This window comes from Daphnia magna, linkage group LG7 (assembly GCF_020631705.1).
Source record: "Daphnia magna isolate NIES linkage group LG7, ASM2063170v1.1, whole genome shotgun sequence".
Classification (NCBI taxonomy): domain Eukaryota; kingdom Metazoa; phylum Arthropoda; class Branchiopoda; order Diplostraca; family Daphniidae; genus Daphnia; species Daphnia magna.
Genome location: NC_059188.1, coordinates 11,546,458 through 11,563,589, shown reverse-complemented (window position 1 = coordinate 11,563,589; position 17,132 = coordinate 11,546,458). Strand labels below are relative to the sequence as shown.

The 17,132-nt window shown below is 40.2% G+C and overlaps 6 protein-coding genes and 1 long non-coding RNA gene across 10 annotated transcripts; 2 read left to right on the top strand and 5 right to left on the bottom strand.

Moving 5' to 3' along the window:
* Positions 1–51: 51 nt before the first annotated feature.
* On the top strand, positions 52–4,843 carry LOC116926409 (protein RRNAD1). Of its 3 annotated transcripts, XM_032933298.2 has the most exons (10): positions 52–295; positions 376–1,184; positions 1,251–1,401; positions 1,471–1,594; positions 1,654–1,827; positions 1,898–2,087; positions 3,381–3,576; positions 3,639–4,395; positions 4,454–4,555; positions 4,625–4,843. In XM_032933298.2, the coding sequence occupies exons 1-6, from the start codon at positions 191–193 to the stop codon at positions 1,990–1,992; spliced, it is 1,458 nt and encodes a 485-aa protein (XP_032789189.2). In that variant the 5' UTR covers positions 52–190; the 3' UTR covers positions 1,993–2,087; positions 3,381–3,576; positions 3,639–4,395; positions 4,454–4,555; positions 4,625–4,843. The 3 variants fall into 3 exon arrangements, with proteins under 3 accessions (XP_032789189.2, XP_045033231.1, XP_032789187.2); XM_045177296.1 differs by lacking the exon at positions 1,898–2,087; XM_032933296.2 differs by lacking the exons at positions 3,381–3,576; positions 3,639–4,395; positions 4,454–4,555; positions 4,625–4,843 and having other exon boundaries at positions 1,898–2,192.
* Positions 1,833–3,858, bottom strand: LOC116926410 (tRNA-dihydrouridine(16/17) synthase [NAD(P)(+)]-like). The gene is made up of 8 exons (XM_032933299.2): positions 3,625–3,858; positions 3,458–3,566; positions 3,347–3,397; positions 3,085–3,280; positions 2,765–3,013; positions 2,512–2,698; positions 2,226–2,453; positions 1,833–2,155 (listed from the first exon to the last, which is right to left on the bottom strand). Exons 1-8 carry the CDS (start codon positions 3,856–3,858, stop codon positions 1,967–1,969), a joined length of 1,443 nt encoding a protein of 480 aa, XP_032789190.1. The 3' UTR covers positions 1,833–1,966.
* On the bottom strand, positions 4,006–5,127 carry LOC116926422 (palmitoyltransferase ZDHHC1). Its single transcript, XM_032933309.2, has one exon. The coding sequence runs from the start codon at positions 5,125–5,127 to the stop codon at positions 4,006–4,008; it is 1,122 nt and encodes a 373-aa protein (XP_032789200.2).
* A 642-nt stretch (positions 5,128–5,769) lies between these two features.
* On the bottom strand, positions 5,770–7,249 carry LOC116926429 (cytosolic Fe-S cluster assembly factor NUBP2 homolog). Its single transcript, XM_032933330.2, has 6 exons — positions 6,957–7,249; positions 6,768–6,883; positions 6,610–6,698; positions 6,437–6,546; positions 6,255–6,366; positions 5,770–6,182 (listed from the first exon to the last, which is right to left on the bottom strand). The coding sequence occupies exons 1-6, from the start codon at positions 6,970–6,972 to the stop codon at positions 5,804–5,806; spliced, it is 822 nt and encodes a 273-aa protein (XP_032789221.1). The 5' UTR covers positions 6,973–7,249; the 3' UTR covers positions 5,770–5,803.
* A 165-nt stretch (positions 7,250–7,414) lies between these two features.
* LOC116926424 lies at positions 7,415–9,129 on the bottom strand. 2 transcript variants are annotated; one of them, XM_032933313.2, is made up of 3 exons: positions 8,806–9,129; positions 8,619–8,721; positions 7,415–8,510 (listed from the first exon to the last, which is right to left on the bottom strand). In XM_032933313.2, the coding sequence occupies exons 1-3, from the start codon at positions 8,894–8,896 to the stop codon at positions 7,661–7,663; spliced, it is 1,044 nt and encodes a 347-aa protein (XP_032789204.2). In that variant the 5' UTR covers positions 8,897–9,129; the 3' UTR covers positions 7,415–7,660. The 2 variants fall into 2 exon arrangements, with proteins under 2 accessions (XP_032789204.2, XP_032789203.2); XM_032933312.2 differs by having other exon boundaries at positions 8,619–8,724; positions 8,806–9,127.
* Positions 9,130–10,066: 937 nt separating this feature from the next.
* Positions 10,067–14,643, bottom strand: LOC116926387 (mucin-5AC). The gene is made up of 4 exons (XM_032933260.2): positions 14,479–14,643; positions 14,100–14,208; positions 13,895–14,030; positions 10,067–13,825 (listed from the first exon to the last, which is right to left on the bottom strand). Exons 1-4 carry the CDS (start codon positions 14,527–14,529, stop codon positions 10,300–10,302), a joined length of 3,822 nt encoding a protein of 1,273 aa, XP_032789151.2. The 5' UTR covers positions 14,530–14,643; the 3' UTR covers positions 10,067–10,299.
* A 122-nt stretch (positions 14,644–14,765) lies between these two features.
* On the top strand, positions 14,766–17,084 carry LOC116926452. The gene is made up of 7 exons (XR_006649769.1): positions 14,766–15,232; positions 15,316–15,417; positions 15,481–16,001; positions 16,073–16,213; positions 16,277–16,348; positions 16,418–16,755; positions 16,898–17,084. It is a non-coding gene; the product is annotated as an uncharacterized LOC116926452 (long non-coding RNA).
* Positions 17,085–17,132: the final 48 nt, after the last annotated feature.

Sequence of the window (17,132 nt, the reverse complement as noted above, 5' to 3'; positions counted from 1 at the left end):
AAATGAGTTACACACAAAATCCCTTTGATGTTAAGGATATTTTTTTAAAATTAGGACAAGGTTCTGCACAGCAGACTAAAATTTATGTTTATTTCCCAGTACTACACAACATGTGCTCACACCGCTAAGGCAAATCTCGTGCGAAGTTTTCTTGTTGATGTTGGTAACAAATCAAGAGTAGAATTTTATAATGGTTTTAACATTAGGATCTGACTGTCATGCTTTGCAGCATCAAATAAAAAATTGCCATATTTTTTTGAACAGCTACAAATGGTTGACAGATTCGTTCGTACTTGTAAGCGGATTCATTTAATTATTTATCTACACTCCTTTATGTTGTCCTTGTCTGTTATTAATGTGTTTTCCTTATTATAGGATTTCTTTTCTGAAAACCATTGGGCTAAACTACCTTCCTCATGGGCCCACACTCTAGATTTACTTTCTCTCGAAGAGATGGGCAAATCTATTCTAAGCCCAGATGGACTTTGCAGTACAAGCAAGTTAGTTCTCCCACTATCCTTGTTAGCCTTCAAAGCTGCTGCAAAAAGCCTGGCATTGGAGAGGACTGCCATTACCAGTTTAGAACAAATTATCAGTTATTTGAGTGAGCTGGGATTCAAGAATGCCACACAGCAGAGTGGTGTTTGGGTCAATCCCAGCAGTGAATGCAAGCCAACAGGAGCACTTGGAAGCTTAACTCAAGTTTTTCATAGACAAGTTAAACCTAAAAAGCAACATGAATTATATAGGATGGGTCAGTGTTGTGCCACAATATCTGAAGTTACCAAGTGCAAAACTGTTGTAGATGTTGGAGCGGGGGTTGGACATTTATCTCGGTTTTTGAGTTATGGTTATGGGCTTGACCTCCTATGTTTGGAGTGCGTAGAGACATTTGGTTCAGCTGCAGTCAAGCTAGATGGTAAATTAGAAGAAGCCTGTGTGAAACTGGGGATTGCGAACATCACAACTCCAAAACACATAACTTTGACACTAAATCCTAACACAAGCAATTTGGTGGAATTACTCAATTCTCATGGATTCAGTCAAATCAGCGCTTGTGGATTGGTTGGCTTGCACACGTGTGGCGATTTAGGACCCACACTCATTCGAAATTTCGCCGTTGATCCTGGAATAAAATTCATCCTTGCCATCGGTTGCTGCTACATGAAAATGTCCCTTGACCGGTATTTGCTGAATTCATGTCATTAGACTTACACGACCTATTTAAAACATACAAAAATACTAACTAGAACATCTCCAGTTAGAGGGTATCCCATGAGTAACTTTGTTTTAAACCAGCTAAAGCCGTCGTTTGTTAGTTACGAAGCGCTGGAAGTCGCGTGCCATGCGCTAGAATCATATTCTGATCGTTTAAGCGATTTCGAATCAAACAAATTAAAAGTTCGTTATCTTATTTTGTATCTTTAGATCAAATGTATCACTTGTTCCAATATTATAAATCTTCAATAGGTTCATTGCTACCGAGCTACTTTGGAGACATTGTTGCTCCAGTTAGAGCCTCCCCTTAAAAGAGCGGGATTACGGGGCGTCAAGAATGCCCATCTCATGCCATTCGAGGAATATGCTCGCAAAGGTACTAAAACTTGCAATTCTTTAATTCAATTTTTTATTTAATCATTTTGCTTGTCATAGCTGTTGACAAAATGGACGTTGTGCTAGACGAAGGCGATCTTTCGTCACAATACATCCAGTCATGTTTGGAACAATGGCAGCGTGTCGTCATCTTTTACTCGTTAAGGCTTATGGTGGCCCCTGTTATTGAAACAATTGTTCAATTAGATCGACTTCTCTATCTCGCTGAACAAGGTAAATAAGTATAACAGTCTGTATATTATCAGAGAAGATGTATTAACAATTTTGTTTTGTATCAACCAAGGTTGGTGCGGTTGTCTTCTTCCACTGTTTGATTGCCGATTGTCACCAAGAAATTTTGCCCTGCTTTGTGTCAAACCGGAATCGAATCACTGCTGACATCATTTGAACTATTCGTCACTTCCGTTAGATCCCTCTGTTCGCCATTTCGAATTTCCTTCCGCCTGGCAGTCATCCCTGCATGACCCTCACAAGTCAGTTTTTCAGTTTCGCACTTTTTTCTGCAACAAGTTCTGCACAGTTTGTGTTCGCACTTGACTCCCTGTAAAACAGAAAAATTAAAACAAAGTTTAGAAGGATATCTTCTACGTAGCTGTATGATTTATGATTACAGGAAGATTCGAGCACTGATTGCACATAACAAGATCCTGTCTTGCGAGGCGTGCCTGTTTCTTAGGATTTCTTGCTAGTTTCGCAAGCTTTTTCAGCTTGTTTTTAGAAAGAACACCCTCAGGCTTCTCTTGGCCGTTATCCTCTTCCTCGCGTTTTCTTTTAGCCTCGTCTGCCATAATTAGCTGAATTTTCTTTTTGTGTTCCTCTGGCGATGGCCTAACGTAGGGCTAAAATTTAGATTAATAATAATTTTTATAATAACAGCTGCGCATGCGAATGACTCACTTGACAATGCCAGGGCGGGAAAGGTAGACGGGAGGACGGGTGATCAGCCGGAGGTGTCCATGGCTTTAGTCCTTGCTGATATGGCGTAAAATGTTTTTCCAGTTCAACAACTACTGCTTTAAAATCCTCAAGATTCGTTCCATCTACTAAGGCTTGGCGAAGGTGAAAGCACTCTTCCAGCATCAAACTGCGGAAGTATGGAACGAATGAAATATAGGCAACTTTATTAGGAATTTGGAATCAAAATATTTACCAATGATTGAAAATTTTGAAGAGATGCCCACGGGCGTAGGACATCGGGCACGGGTAGCGTTCAACGAGATCGAGGTATTCTTTACCCATATCCCAGACTAGTGGTTGAAGATTGGCAAAAAGAGCGGGGTTGGTCAGGTTTCCTTCGGCTATCATCACTGCGTCAGCACCGGTGCTTTCTAGACATCTTTCTACATCCGACCAGTATTGAATATTTCCATTAGCTATTACGGGTATATTAACGGCAGCTCTGATGATAAGAAAACACAACGAGAACGTTTAAGTGGTTACGTAAATTCAGGATCCATAAAATAAACTTACTTGACGGCTTGTATATGTTTCCAGCTGGCCAAGCCAGTGAGTGGACCCTTCTGCTCTCGTGTTCGGCCATGAACGGTCAACGCGTAACAGCCCGACTCTTCCAGCATTTTGGCGTAAGCGATTGATTTATCAATGTCCTCAAAAACACGCACTTTGCACGTTATCGGTACGCTTAACTCACGATGGATTAATTTCACTGCATGGATAAACACATTGCCGATGAGACTCTCTATATTTATTACGTGATTCAATTAGAACATACCCATTTTGCTAATCAGATCCCATTCATCTTGCAGGAAGGCACCATAATGTCCTGGAAAAAAATTATGACATAGAAGCCAATTCTTGAACTCTGAACGAGAAATGTTTTTACCTTTCTTTGCAATGCTCTGCGGGCAACCAAGATTCAGATCAATGGCGTCACAATGCTGTTCTGCCATTTTTGCGGCTTTCAAGAAGATTTCAGTATCATTGGCGCAGAACTAAACAAAGGTAAATGTCAGAGTTTGTTGTACTACTAACACTGATAATAAAACTTACTTGAGCAATTAAAGGTCTATCTTCCGCACACGATTCAAGGTGTTCGCGACGGTAGCGGGGTTCTCGGATGAAAATTCCGGCGTTCATCATGGGCGTGTAGGCAAGTTCGGTTCCATATTTACGACTTAGCAAGCGCCACGGCAGTTCGGAGGCATCAACCATTGGAGCCAAGATACGTTTTGGTGAATTCAAAGTCTGTCGCCAAAACTCCCACGGAGTTAAAGGAGGAGGCATATTTCTTATTTCTGGTGCTGCTTAAGGCGGATCTTTTTACGGTTTTCTAGCTTTTTAGGGAAATATAGGTAAAACATTCATTTAAAAATTGCAATTAATTCTTTTTTTTTTTTTAAATAACAGTTGTAAGAACGCAAGAACATTGATTTAGGCGGGTTTCAACAAATGTTCTACAGACGTGGAGGGCTCACGCATTTTCAAGTTAGTCCATGATTCGTGGGACGCGTCTTCACTAGGCGAAGTGCGAATAATTTTAGGCAATTTGGGCGTTTGTTTACAAAGCTTATTAGAATTGGAAAGAGGACTGATTTGATGGTCGTAGGGCTGGATGGCGGAAGGCGTGGAAGGGTAAACGGAAATCATGTTGTTGCGAGGGTGACGAAGCAGAAGACTAGATACCCCCATTAAACCGCTTGATACAGTGAAGATTGGTGAGGCTAGATTTGACTGTTCGCGGTTCGTCTGGCCACGGCAAGATGTATAACAAGCAAAGCAAGGGAACTGACTCCACCATCGCTTTTTGGAATTTTTCACTAGGTAATTTGGAGGATACGAGTTTAATTCCTTGTCTAACTGTCGTCGTATGTACTCATAGGTTGTCCAACCGTTCCACTTGATGTACGCGTGAAAGGCACATAAATGAATCAGTAAACCACTTCCGAATGCGCTCAAAAAGAAGAAAATCATCGACAAAAAGGTAAATAGAATGGGATCGAGATTAGTATTCAGGAAAAGAGGATTGATGCAGGTCTGACTTATCTTGCAGGTGTACAGTAAACTGATTTCCACAACACATAACAGGCAAATGATAACACACAAGATGCAGGCACTTGTGATTGATGTCACAAAGTGACTATAATTTCGGCTGCCAATGCATTGGTTAAGCCACTTGCAATGGTGGTCGAAACCTTCAATGCACTTGTTGCATAAGCTGCAATGCTTGGTTTGCAAACTGGAGAGGATTACATCACACCATTGGCATTTTTGTGCATTGAACTTATTTGCCTTACTCCCAAGGTCTTCACAATTAGACAGCGAGGTGACCAGCATTGAACCAAGAAGAATAGCCAAAAGTAGAGCAAGTAGGGGTTGTAGAGGAATTTGAAAGGGCAATGGCAATGAAGGGATCTGAATAGTGTGAACAAAGAAAGCAGCAAAAAATAGAAGGCTCCATCCTATTATCTGTTGAGGATGCAAAGGTGGCTGAAAACCATGCTTTCTTTTCCAGTCAGAGGCTTCCTGTGGTTTCACTTTGTTTTTTCTTTTCATATCACTGAGTTTACGTGCTGTTTAGTTCTTGGAAAAAATGGAACCCTAAAGTTTTCACAGCCAACATCACACCAAAGACTACCAACAAAAGCTACCGAGAAAAAGGCGACGAACTTGTTTTTCTGAGTTGCTGCCATGGTAACAAATGTTTCTATGTACATAGTTACCACGGTTGTTATCGACATATTGATCATAAGAAGACAGAATGCCATCACATTGCGCTCACCTGTCATGTGGTTTAGTGTACTTATTGTTGCGCTAAAAAGCTTATTTTTTGTAATATTTTTTTACGTACGCATAAGAAGTGGAACATATTCTTTCTAGTGAAACATGATAACTAAAAACTATCATGTGTCTTTCGTTTAAAATGCAGAAAAATCAAATTGAAATGCTTACCAAATGTTGACGTCTCCCAGCAGACTACAGTGATTTAACGCCTGCGTTGCCAAGCATTCATTCATGGCATAAATAACAACTAATGATGAAGAATTTTGAAGATGAACCGATGAACTGACTAAGTAAACAAAAACAAGTTGTGAAAAATCTTAGTTTTGACTTTTGTTGAATAATTTGTGGGCAAGTGAACACACTTGTGATGAACTATAATCTTTTTAACAACAAATTTAGTTGGAACACAACAAATGGTGAAGAAAATTGCAAACAAAATGCAGAACATTTATTGGTTCTCTGATACATTTTCCTGTTGTTGGATTATAAAATTTTTGACTATGCTAATGAATGTTTGGGCTGCTACTGATTCATTAAATGATGTAATGAAATTTTCTCCACATTCCATGGCTTTGGTCAATTTGGGATCAATAGGAATTCGTCCGAGAAAGGGCACTTTACCCATCTCAGCTAGAGATTCCCCTCCCCCGTAAGAGAAAATGTTTGTGCATTCTGAACAATGTGGACAAACATAGCCGCACATATTCTCTAAAATTCCAGTGACCTTCAATCCAGTCTTTCTGCAGAAAGTTAATTCTCTACGAACATCTCCGACAGCCACTGCTTGCGGCGTTGTCACAAGGATTGCGCCGTCACATCTAACGCTCCTATGCGATCCATGATTTTCATAATTATCAAAATTTTGTGAACGTTTTTTGTTCTAGTAGCTGTAATCATACTTAAGGTTTTCCATAACTGAAATGTGTTCGTCTGATGTTCCAGGAGGAGTATCAATGATCAGATAATCCAAATCTTGCCAATACACATCAGTAAGAAACTGCTTGATCATAGCTTTACATACACAAAAGAGAGTGGCAATGTATATTCTTTTAACATAATAGACTATTATGAATAACTATACCTGTTTTTTTGGGCCCTCTCCAGACAACAGGATCATCTTTATTTGCTAGTAAAAATCCAACAGACATTACTCCTAAGGTCTGATCAGGAGTGGTATATACTGGAACCCACCTAAGCTTTGAGGATAAGAATTAGAAAACATCAAAAATACAAATTAAAACTATCTGAGATTACCCTTGTGCACATTGATGAACAGAGCTGTTTTCTAAGCCAAGCATCCGAGGTATGCTAGGACCACACAGATCAATATCTAACAGCCCAACCTTATGCATTTATGAGAAAACTGTGGTTGAATATTACCTTAGATTACTGGGAAAATAATACATACTTACTTTAAAGCCACAATTCTGAAGTGTTAGGGCCAATTGAGTACTAACTGTTGATTTACCTACTCCACCTTTCCCTGATAGAACTAGGAAAATCCTTTTTACATTCGGTAAGATCTGGGCTAAAAATGAAGGTAATCTTACTCGACACATTCCTTATTGATAAATAAATAATTTTTAGTTCATTAAACCTACCGTTTTCTGAAGCCATGTTGCAAAAAAGCTAAAAATATCCCAGTTTTCTAGTTGTTCTTGTTTGTTATGATTTGATTTTCCTGCAGCTGACATGCGACACAGTGAACGTTGCCGGTTTGACTGATTAAAACAGCTTTTATTATTTTTTTCAATTTGTGGAACTTGTGTGTAGTGTAGTTGGTTGGCAGCCCAATTATGTATTTTTTCAAAATATAAATACATCCTAAATGAGTTTTGTGCCAATATCCAGGTAATAAGTTCTACCGGACTTCACGACATTGCCAATGAGTCACACGACACGAGACATCACTCGTGCTCATTCCATATGATGTGATTGATGGCGAATAATGTAGTTCCGTTTTCTTTCTTTTCATTACTATGCGAATAACGTATTTCCATTTTCTTCTTTTCATTAGTACATTCAGTAACAGTTTAGTAGTAGATTCAGATCTTTCAGATGGTGAAGAATAATCCCAAAGTTTATTTAGTATAAAATAAACCTACCCTAATAAGACATCATTGCACCCTTGCCCTACGGCAGTGTCGACACGTTTGGAGTAGTGGTAAGCATTTTTGCCTTTACATTGGTTTTACGGATAAGATTGGCAACTTTTTGAATATTGTCTGCCTTTGTTTGACTTTTTTGTTGGTTAAGACTATTGGGTAAACGCGTTTGGTAGTGATAGGAGAATTCTTTAAAGATGTTAGTCAAGTGGAGAGGATTTGAAAGGGTCGCTATTTGCAAAGCAGGGAGACGTTTCGTAAGGACGTAGGCAGTTGTTTGATTCTTCGTCGAAAATGAATCCAGCTGAGCAAGAATAAAAGGACAAGGATTTTGCAATACCGTTACCGTAACACTGGTAGAAATTTCGGCAATCAAACGGGTATCGGCGTAGAACACCCGACGAACAATCCATTTGGAAGTAATCGGGCAATTCATCAGCAATAGGATTTGATACGTGTTGCTCACAGCTGGACTCCTCTGGGAGTGAACACCTTGACGTAGCCTCATTAAACACCAACCCTGGAGCACAGGAAAAAATACTAACAGATTGCAGGTAACACTGATAAAAACGGTTGCAATCGGAATTGGGAAGTCGGTAGAATTTTTTTGAACTGCAATCCATCTCCATTGTCGGCTTTACGAGGTCGGCCGTTTCCACCACTTTTTCAACAGCTTCAAGCACTTGATCATGTGAATTTTGGGAGCTCGTTTCTAATGTGACAGGTTGCAAAGAATCAGTTAAGGGTACAAAAGATATCGCCAGAGGTTTGATGGATGTCGACTCCAGGAGAGTGTTAGCTCCGCCAACAGCGCTGGTGGATGTGGGTGGAGGAAGGAGTGTCAAACTATCAGCTTCAGGGTCAGCTGGAGAGGAAGGGAGCTCAGTTGAAAAAGAATTTTGAACATTTGAGATGAAGGTTAGTGCGGTAGGAATGGATGCTTCTTTTGGCAAAACGCAAATCAAGAGTTTCTCATCGAATTCAAGTGCAGGTGGACATGCAAATTTAAACACTACAAAGTTTTTCCCATTTCCGGAATAATCGACGCACCTAGGGGGGGACAAAATGGCATAAATCTATCGTTTTAATGGGCGTGCTTGCATGAAATTTCAAAAGATCATTATTCTTTACAGATTTTGATCTTGAACGATTCCTTACCTGTAGAATTGAGTAGCGTCCGTTTCGTTACGTTTATAACCAGCCTCGCTACAAAGACCCGCTTTGTCGTAGAACCTTTCTGTATGTTTTTCGATTTTGCGTTCTACTACACAGACATACAAAAAGGAATAAAAGAAAATTGCTTAATATCTCAGCAAAATCCGTCCAAAATTATTCGTAAACTCACTGTTGTTGATGCTCTCACTTTTAGCCTGTACGATACTAAATATTAGCAAATAAATCAACGCGTTCTTCGTATTGTAGATAACAAATTTCATTGTTCTCGATTATGTCTGTATCAGCTCTTTTGCAATACCGTAGCTAGGTCGCGCAGCGAAGAGTACTAACTCGAAAAGCTCGATTTCTTCTCTTTTAAATGGTGCAGATGTGCTCTGAAAAGGAGCTAAAAAACAAATTCAGTTCGAGTCGATGCTGAAAGATAGTCAGTAGTGTCGGCCTTCCCTTCAGGTACGTTTTGCACCATCAGTAGAACTAGACTAAACCGATTTGCAAGCGGGATGTCTGAGATGCTTGCGTCGTTTATCTTTTGTGGACTTCACCTCAAAGACAATTTGCATTTCTTATAGTCACGCCAATGACGTGTTCTATCCGGATTTGGTACTTGAACAACATTTAATTCAGATCGTTTAACATCTCGTGCAGATGAGTTCAAACGTGTAGACAACCCACTTCCTTGTATTTCAGAAAGGAAGGGGGGGGGGTTAAGGTACATGACGTCATGTGGCATTGAGAACACCTGGGGTCTTCTTTTGAATTTTCTGCAATTCAGTACCTTCCTACATAAAAAAATACTTCGTACGGTGGAGAAAATATGAAATGGGTTTCTGATTCGTTGATTAATGGTAGCTTCCTGGTTTAGCCGGATCTTATCTCTTTTACATTCGAATACGCCGACCTATACTGTAGTGTCTTCTTTGACCTTCATTGTACGTCTTTTGTGTGAGGTCAGGGTGTTACTTTCTCATATGAAAACGTATTGAATTGTCCAACCATTAAGCCGTCGTTCAGACCAAATAATGTTTAACGCCCTTTTCTTTAAATTTGACACTAAAAATACGTCAGTAATAAAAAAGAAGCTGCTTGCAGACTCGTTCGTGCGCAAATATCGTCGTAGCTCCGGGATCAAGAAACGACCTTTCAAGGACTAATAAAATATATTTGAGTTGGAACCTGAAACCTAAGCACTTAAAGAGAACCCACAACAAAATTAAACCCCCTTCTTTTATTTTGGTAACGTTATATAGAAAAAGATGCAAGTTTGTGATAGGGGAATATTTGAACCGTTTCGATAAATGTCTGGCGTTTTTGTTACCTTGAAAAGCCATATTGAGGAGCTAAAAATATCGTATTCAATTTACTTCGCAAAATTGCATGCGCTATTGTTTTGTTTCTATGGATGTCGTGGTTTTAAAGTGAAACTATTTTGGTTGCGTTATTAATCATATGTTTATTCAATACCTTCACCATCGCATATTTTCCATTTTTAAGACAACATTAATGATACATCCATATATGTTCCAGTACCTTGTCCACATAATTGATAAAATACGAAGAAACATGAAGCGGTTGGGTATTATTAGTAATAATTGCCGGTGATTTCCTGGCTTTGGATAGTGTAGTGCCATGAGCGGAGGATTTGAATTCACGGAGAGGACTTGTTTCATTCTGGAATCTCAGAACTGGCGCTCATACGAATTGCCAATTGATTTTGGAAAGCTCCTCGTCTGCCATAGTGGGGTAACGTCAGTGTACCTGGTTCAGCTAATCGTTTTCTTTTGGAAATAGTTTTTGTTTGCTCTTCAAAAATGGCAATTGATTTTGAAATAGAAGAATCGGTTCCGAATCTGTCTAGTAACTGGGAGGGTGATTTGAAGAAATAATCTTTTACGTTACAAGACAAAGTTTCGGAGGGTAGCAGACATCTCTGGGAAGGCTCGTCAAAAACTAAATTAGCCGCACAAGCGTAAACGTTCATTATTTCCTGCCCATCGTACTTGAAGCAGGTGTAAAAATTTTGACAATTGAGGGGGTATCGATAAAGATTTCCGTCGCAGCTAAGTTCTAATATTCCGCCAAAGCTATCACCAGAATCAGTTGTAGAAGAAATTGAAGAATTATCCCGACAAACAGTTTCACTTGGGAGTCGGCAACTAGATGAAGCATCGTCGAAGTAGAGTCCTGCGTTACAGAGGAAGACGTAAACTTCCCGTGTGTCGCCTTTAGTGATACACTGGTAGAATCGTGAACAGTCGAGCGGATATTGGAGGGGTTTTTCTGATGAGCAATCAATTACAAATGGGCCTGTAGGTTTTGGGGTTGGGGTTGTTGTTGTTGTTGTTGTTGTTGTTGTAGGTGTTGTTGTTGTTGTTGTAGGTGTTGTTGTTGTTGTTGGAGGGGGTGAAGTTGAAAAGTCATCAATTCCAAGTAGCCCAATTACACCATTCGCACTAGTTGAAGACGACGTAGAGATCAAGTTTCGAATCACGAAAGGTGCTCCTCCAATAGAGTTGATAATTTGAATGCCGCCTCGATTTATTAAATCAAGCACTCCAACTATACTTCCTTCCGTTACAGTTATTGACAAATCGCCTGTTGATGTCCTATTGGATTCCATCGGAAGAATGGTTCCATCAAGTCCAATTTTGACGACACTGTATATCGTTCCAGAACCAAACGATATTGAAGTAGTTGCCGTCGTGTAAAATCCATCACCAAGATGTGTCACTTTCGCATTTTTAACGTCGAAGAAACCGAGCATCTGACCAGGTAAGATAGTAAAATTTGATGTAGTTCCATCTTCATTCACCGATACAACTCCTTGTCCTGTGTTAGGAATAATGACGAAAGAGTTTCCGGACGCAACAGATGGTGAGGTGATATTATCGGAGCGTTTGCGTGATGTAATTTGGACAATGGCAGCAATAGTCTGCTGTTGAATTTCCACGTCCGTTGAAGTGCTGACAATCGATCGAGACAAGGTAAAATTTTCACTAAAATAAATTGTGCCGTAGATGCCAACCAGTGATGGGACTGGGGGTGGTGAGTTCGTAATAAGCAAATATCGAGTAGAAAAGTATGCCTTCCCAATTCCGGTTACTATTCCTTGACTCGAGAGAATGAGTTCTCCAAAAATACTTCCAACTGGAACCGTGATGGTGGTTTTGGCGTTAGTGTAGATGGGATTTTCAAGACGAATCGTTCCATCGGGACTGGTGAAAATTGTGCCAAATTGCGTTCCAAATGGGAAAGTAAGTTGGGTCGAATTGGTGGTGAAGTAACCGTTAGAGATTCCGGAAATTGCGCCGCCTTCCGTCTTCGTGACGATTCCCAAAATTCCTCCGGAAGGAATCGATAAGGTGGTCTGCTTGATGGTAGAACCATCTTCTTCTATGACGATGATCTCACCTGAAACAAGAATGGCGCTGGATGAACCTGGCGGAATGACGAGTTTTTCTAAATTCGTTAACGGCTGTTGGTAGTTCAAAAAAGTTGGATCTCCTATCCGAAGAATTCCGGCTATCGATTCAAATTGCTTCCTATGTGAATTTACATTGATCACCCCAATGTAAGTTTCACTTGCTGATCCTTTAATAAGTTGGGTATTAACAATTTCCGCGCCTATTTTTGTTATAACGTCATCACTCGAAGTCTGGATGATTCCGGCAATGCTGTGCGTTGAAGTGAAGACACTAAAAGTCGATGTCATCGAAACACTCGAAATTCTTTCCATCGTTCCATCCGTGCGAATTTTAAATGTTGAAACGATGCTTCCAGCTGGGAACGTGATAGTTGTTGTCTCAGAGGTATACATTGGCTGCACGAGGTTCGTGACGCTTCCGCTTAAGCCAGCAGGGGGTTGGATTACCAACAAAGTTCCAGGTGTCAGCGAAATTTCTGTTCGTGTAGTTGACGATTTTTCAACCAATGTGATGTTTCCTAAACCTTCTTTAGGGATGATAGCCAAACGGTCTTGACTTGAAATCGGGATGGTGTAGGGTAGGCTTCCGTTTGATTGAATGTTATCACTCGATTCGCCTACTACAACTATTCCAGCAATGTACTGCTGGCTGCTATTAAAAGCGTTTGATGTAGTGGAGACAACTGTTTGCAACGTCGTAACGTTCGAAAGAATTGCAAACGAAGCCCAAATCGATTGCGATTCATTTATTACCATGTATGCCTTTGTGAATCGCCAACCTCCAAGTGTAGTTACTTTGTTCCCTGCCAGAGTTACTTGTCCGTAAATGCTCATTTCGCGCACAACTACCTGGCTTGTTGAAGTAGTAACGATAAGCGTTTTTCGTTCAACGATTTGACCTCCGGTATCTAATTCGATTATTTCGTAAGTTGTAGATGGTGGGAGGGTTATTTTGGTTGAGTTTGTAATGAATATCCTGTTTGCAATGCCAGTAACCTCTCCAACGTCTTGCTTTGTACTTATCAGAAGTATTGCCCCAGATGGAAAAGAGGTGTTAATTGCTATCCGCCCGCCTTCTATAATAACGACGTTGTAGCTCCCGCCACAACTTGTTAGTCCGGATATACTGTTCGGAGGTATGGATACATTTTCGATTTTCACAGTTTTATCTATGTCCGCATCCTGTACTGTCAAAGTTCCCTTGCAGTTCTCTGTAGATGTTGGGGTAGGGTCGGGAGTCAAGATGGGCGTTGACGGGGTAGTCGAGGTGGTCGTTGACGGGGTAGTCGAGGTGGTCGTTGACGTGGTAGTCGAGGTGGTCGTTGACGTGGTAGTCGAGGTGGTCGTTGACGGGGTAGTCGAGGTGGTCGTTGAAGTGGTAGTCGAGGTGGTCGTTGACGGGGTAGTCGAGGTGGGCGTTGACGGGGTAGTCGAGGTGGTCGTAGTACACGGACGCAGCGTGAACCTCGGTTGCGCACAATTAGAGCCTTCACAATTTGTTATTCCGGAGATCCCGTTTCGAGGTAGGTTACCGGCGTCCTGTACAGTAAAAGGTTGCTCGCAGTCGTCAGGGCCTGCTGGGTTAAACGGAGTAGTAGTCGGTGTAGGAGTAGACTGCGTAGATGTTGTAGTCAGCGGGTCAATTGAACAAGGCGTCACTAACATCCTCGGTCCTAAACAAAGGGAGTATCTGGGTTCGAAAAAAGTCCCTGGTCCGCACATGAAGCGGAAAAAGGTGTATTTTCCATTTCGGTTAAAATCAACACACCTAAAACGCATGTCAATCATCATTTTATTAGGTAACACTTCCATTATTAGTTATGGCGCTGAACATCACCTGTAAAACTGGGCGCAGTCTGTTTTATTTCGAAAAAAGCCGGCGTGAGCACAATGTCCCTCGGTATCGGGGAAGCCTCTCATATCGATCATGGGTTTCATAGTTGGGAGTTGTAGGGTGATATTTGGGACAACCCCTAGAATTAAAGTTAAATAATAGGTAATTGAACAAAGATTATAGATTTTTTAAAAGAAAATCTTGGTACCGTTCCGTTGTAAAACCTGTTCGCTATCAGCGTCAGAAGAAATAGGCGAACAATCCAAAACAGGGAACGTCGATAGGGCGATAATGCAACATACTAGCAGGTTCCGTGTCTAGAAAATTCGATACCAATAAAAATGAATTTAATATAGTTTGTTTTGTCGATTGGCACTAATTTACTCTGGTTGTGAAGGAAAACGAAGAAATGTGCCTTTTTCCAAAATACTTAAAACGCACGGCCTTAAAGGTTAAGTTTCTCATTGTAGTCGTACCTACCCGACGCATAACAAAAGTAAAACAAGACAAAAAAATCTAGTTCCGACTTAAACTTAAATTTTTTTTTAAAAGAAACTTATTTTTAAAAATTGTCAAATTAAATTTACCTTGTTTTTTGTAGATTTCTGGACGAACGTTTGAAGCTGTTTTGCTGCCATCCTAACCAGATGGATGGACGTGGAGCAAAAGTCTCCCTTACAGTTCTGTGCTCCACTGTAAAATAAGCTACCTCGACGATACCGGCCGAGAAGTCGAAGTGCAAAAAATTGTCGATGGAACTCTCTTTTTATACGACAGACACAAAAGAAAAGGCAAGTGCATCATTCAAGTCCATCAGCTGCATTTCCTTCTTTTTTTAACTTACGTAACGCAACTGATTATTCGCAAGTTGGGTACCACGGCGAGCAGACACATTCTTCGAGAATTCGATAGCCGTGCCGCGCTTCATCTTCGTAAGGAAACCCGCATGGGGCAAAGCGTAGAGAAAACGATGCACATGTTTATGTGCTGTTGTTCAGCACGAGTCAAGGCCAAGCAAAAAAACACCAGCAAGACATGACGTATACACAGTCAGGCCGCCGATAAATAATTCCCTCACCTTCGAAATGTGACCGTCCATCTGCCGAACGGACACTATTGTTTATTACGATGTGTCTCGATGCTTTAGATATACCTAGCAACACGCGGTGGCCTTTCGAATACCAACCTGGGCAGTCACGATCATTGCAAGGATACAATGCAATTATTGTTGACCGCGCACGAGAATGCAAAGAGGACCTTTTGACATCGTGTACAGCATGATGAAAGGGTGTCCCATCATGGCAAAGTCTTGCCTTTCTTTGTTGGTTTTTGTCACTTTGAGTAAGAATAATGAAACAATTTCGTCTTTGGATAACCGTTAGTCTAAACAAATGGTAATTTTTTATTTCTGACTATCGATTCAGGTGCTTCATGCTCTTCATAAATTTGGTGGATAATCGAAGTTGAACATTGGACGTCATTCGAATTTTAAAATGTTTTATTTTAAAGATAATCTCCACCAAAAAGTAAGGTCAGAATATGTCGGACTGGTCTCATATTTCTTTTATTCTTTTATTCATTTCTTTTAGGTGCCCTCATGGATTTGCATCCTCAATCGAGTATAGAATGGTATTTGAAGCCAGGTGAAATTTAAGAGGATAGATCCAAGGACTACGACTCACCTTTTGTAATAATTCGCTCGAGATAACTATCGGATTTCGGAAAGGCACTCCTTCAGTGGAGTTGAAAATTTTTTCCATTATGCTTATAAATGAACTTTTACGTGCCAAACTGCCAACTAAAGCCTTTTTTTTTTATTACAATGATCAAGGACCCAGTCAGCATCGTTCCATTGAACTCCGTTCTGAGAAGGGATTCGCAGTCGATACTTAATTTGATGGTGACGTGTGTGCCTGATACCTGCCAGCATTCCGCCATCATGAAACCGACAACTGGCTTCGGTAAGTCACAACGTTTTGAGGCAACTCTGCTTTATCAGAAGTACTGCAAATATTGGCGTTTTAATTGTGAAAACGAGTTTTCTAAATGGAGTGGAATAATGCAGTCCAAGTTAAACTCAAACTTAACTTGTAAACATGGAGATTGGCAGGTTTTTAAATTTAAATTTCAAATGATGTGTTCATGTAATGCTTGTTAACTTTTTCCCGCTGTTTGATAAAGGACTTCCGAGACATGTTCCTAGTTTTTCGTGGTAATCAATTACACCGTTCTGCTGTCACAACGCATTTGTGTGGGCGTGTGGAACTAAGCAAAAATAGCATGGGGATTTCAGCTGATCTGTTCAACGACCGGACAATTACGGTAAGTCTCTTTGTTAAGGTCAGTTTCTTCAGTAAACGATTATTATCCTATTTGTTTACATAGCGTATAGAGACAATGGACAAAAATTGAGATACCACAAGATTCCTCGTGACGGGCCATCTTTTTTTGTTAATGGTAAACAATTGTTGTAGCTGAACTACGTAGAAACATCTTCTTTATGTAAAAAAGCGGCCTTTATGTAAGTGAAAAACGCTGGCGTGCAACTGCATTGACTGGAAGGAAGAAAAAAAACAACCTACAGCTGTCTTCAGCGAACTATGGAACAAATGGATTCGATTAACTACTCTCCAAAAAGAAAACATTAGCCCTTAGTCCGAAAGATGGCATTGCTACTTGACCTTGGAAGGTTTCAGTAAAAGAATGTTAACCTGGTCATAGCTAGTTCGTGCAATGCCTTTCACCCTTATTGGTTTATCTTTTCAACATCAAATTGACATTAACTTGATCGCTGTTCCATTAGCGAGCAAGAAAACCGTCGCACATACTAACGCCAGAGTTGGGATGACACAATCCTTTTCCAGGTTAGTTTTTATTAAAGCTGCTAAAGTAATTCATGCCAAGAACTATCTTGTTTATCTTTTAAGTGATAAATGTATGAACTGTTTCGTTGTTCCAAAACAATATCTTTTAGATTAATTCGGTGCATTTACAATTTACTTTCAGCCACGATAAGCAGAGCTAAGCGGGTTCAGCCATCTCGGCAGCATCTCTGATTCATTTTTAAAACCCGGATGCAAAAGTTGTACTTAAAAAAAGTATAGGAAGCCAATGAGGAATTGAACATCAATCATCCAGGTGACTATTATGACCAGTCTCATTAGACTACAATTTAAAATCAAATAGAAATGTTGATAATTTTAATTGCGTAACATAATTTGTATTTTGAAAAACAAATTAG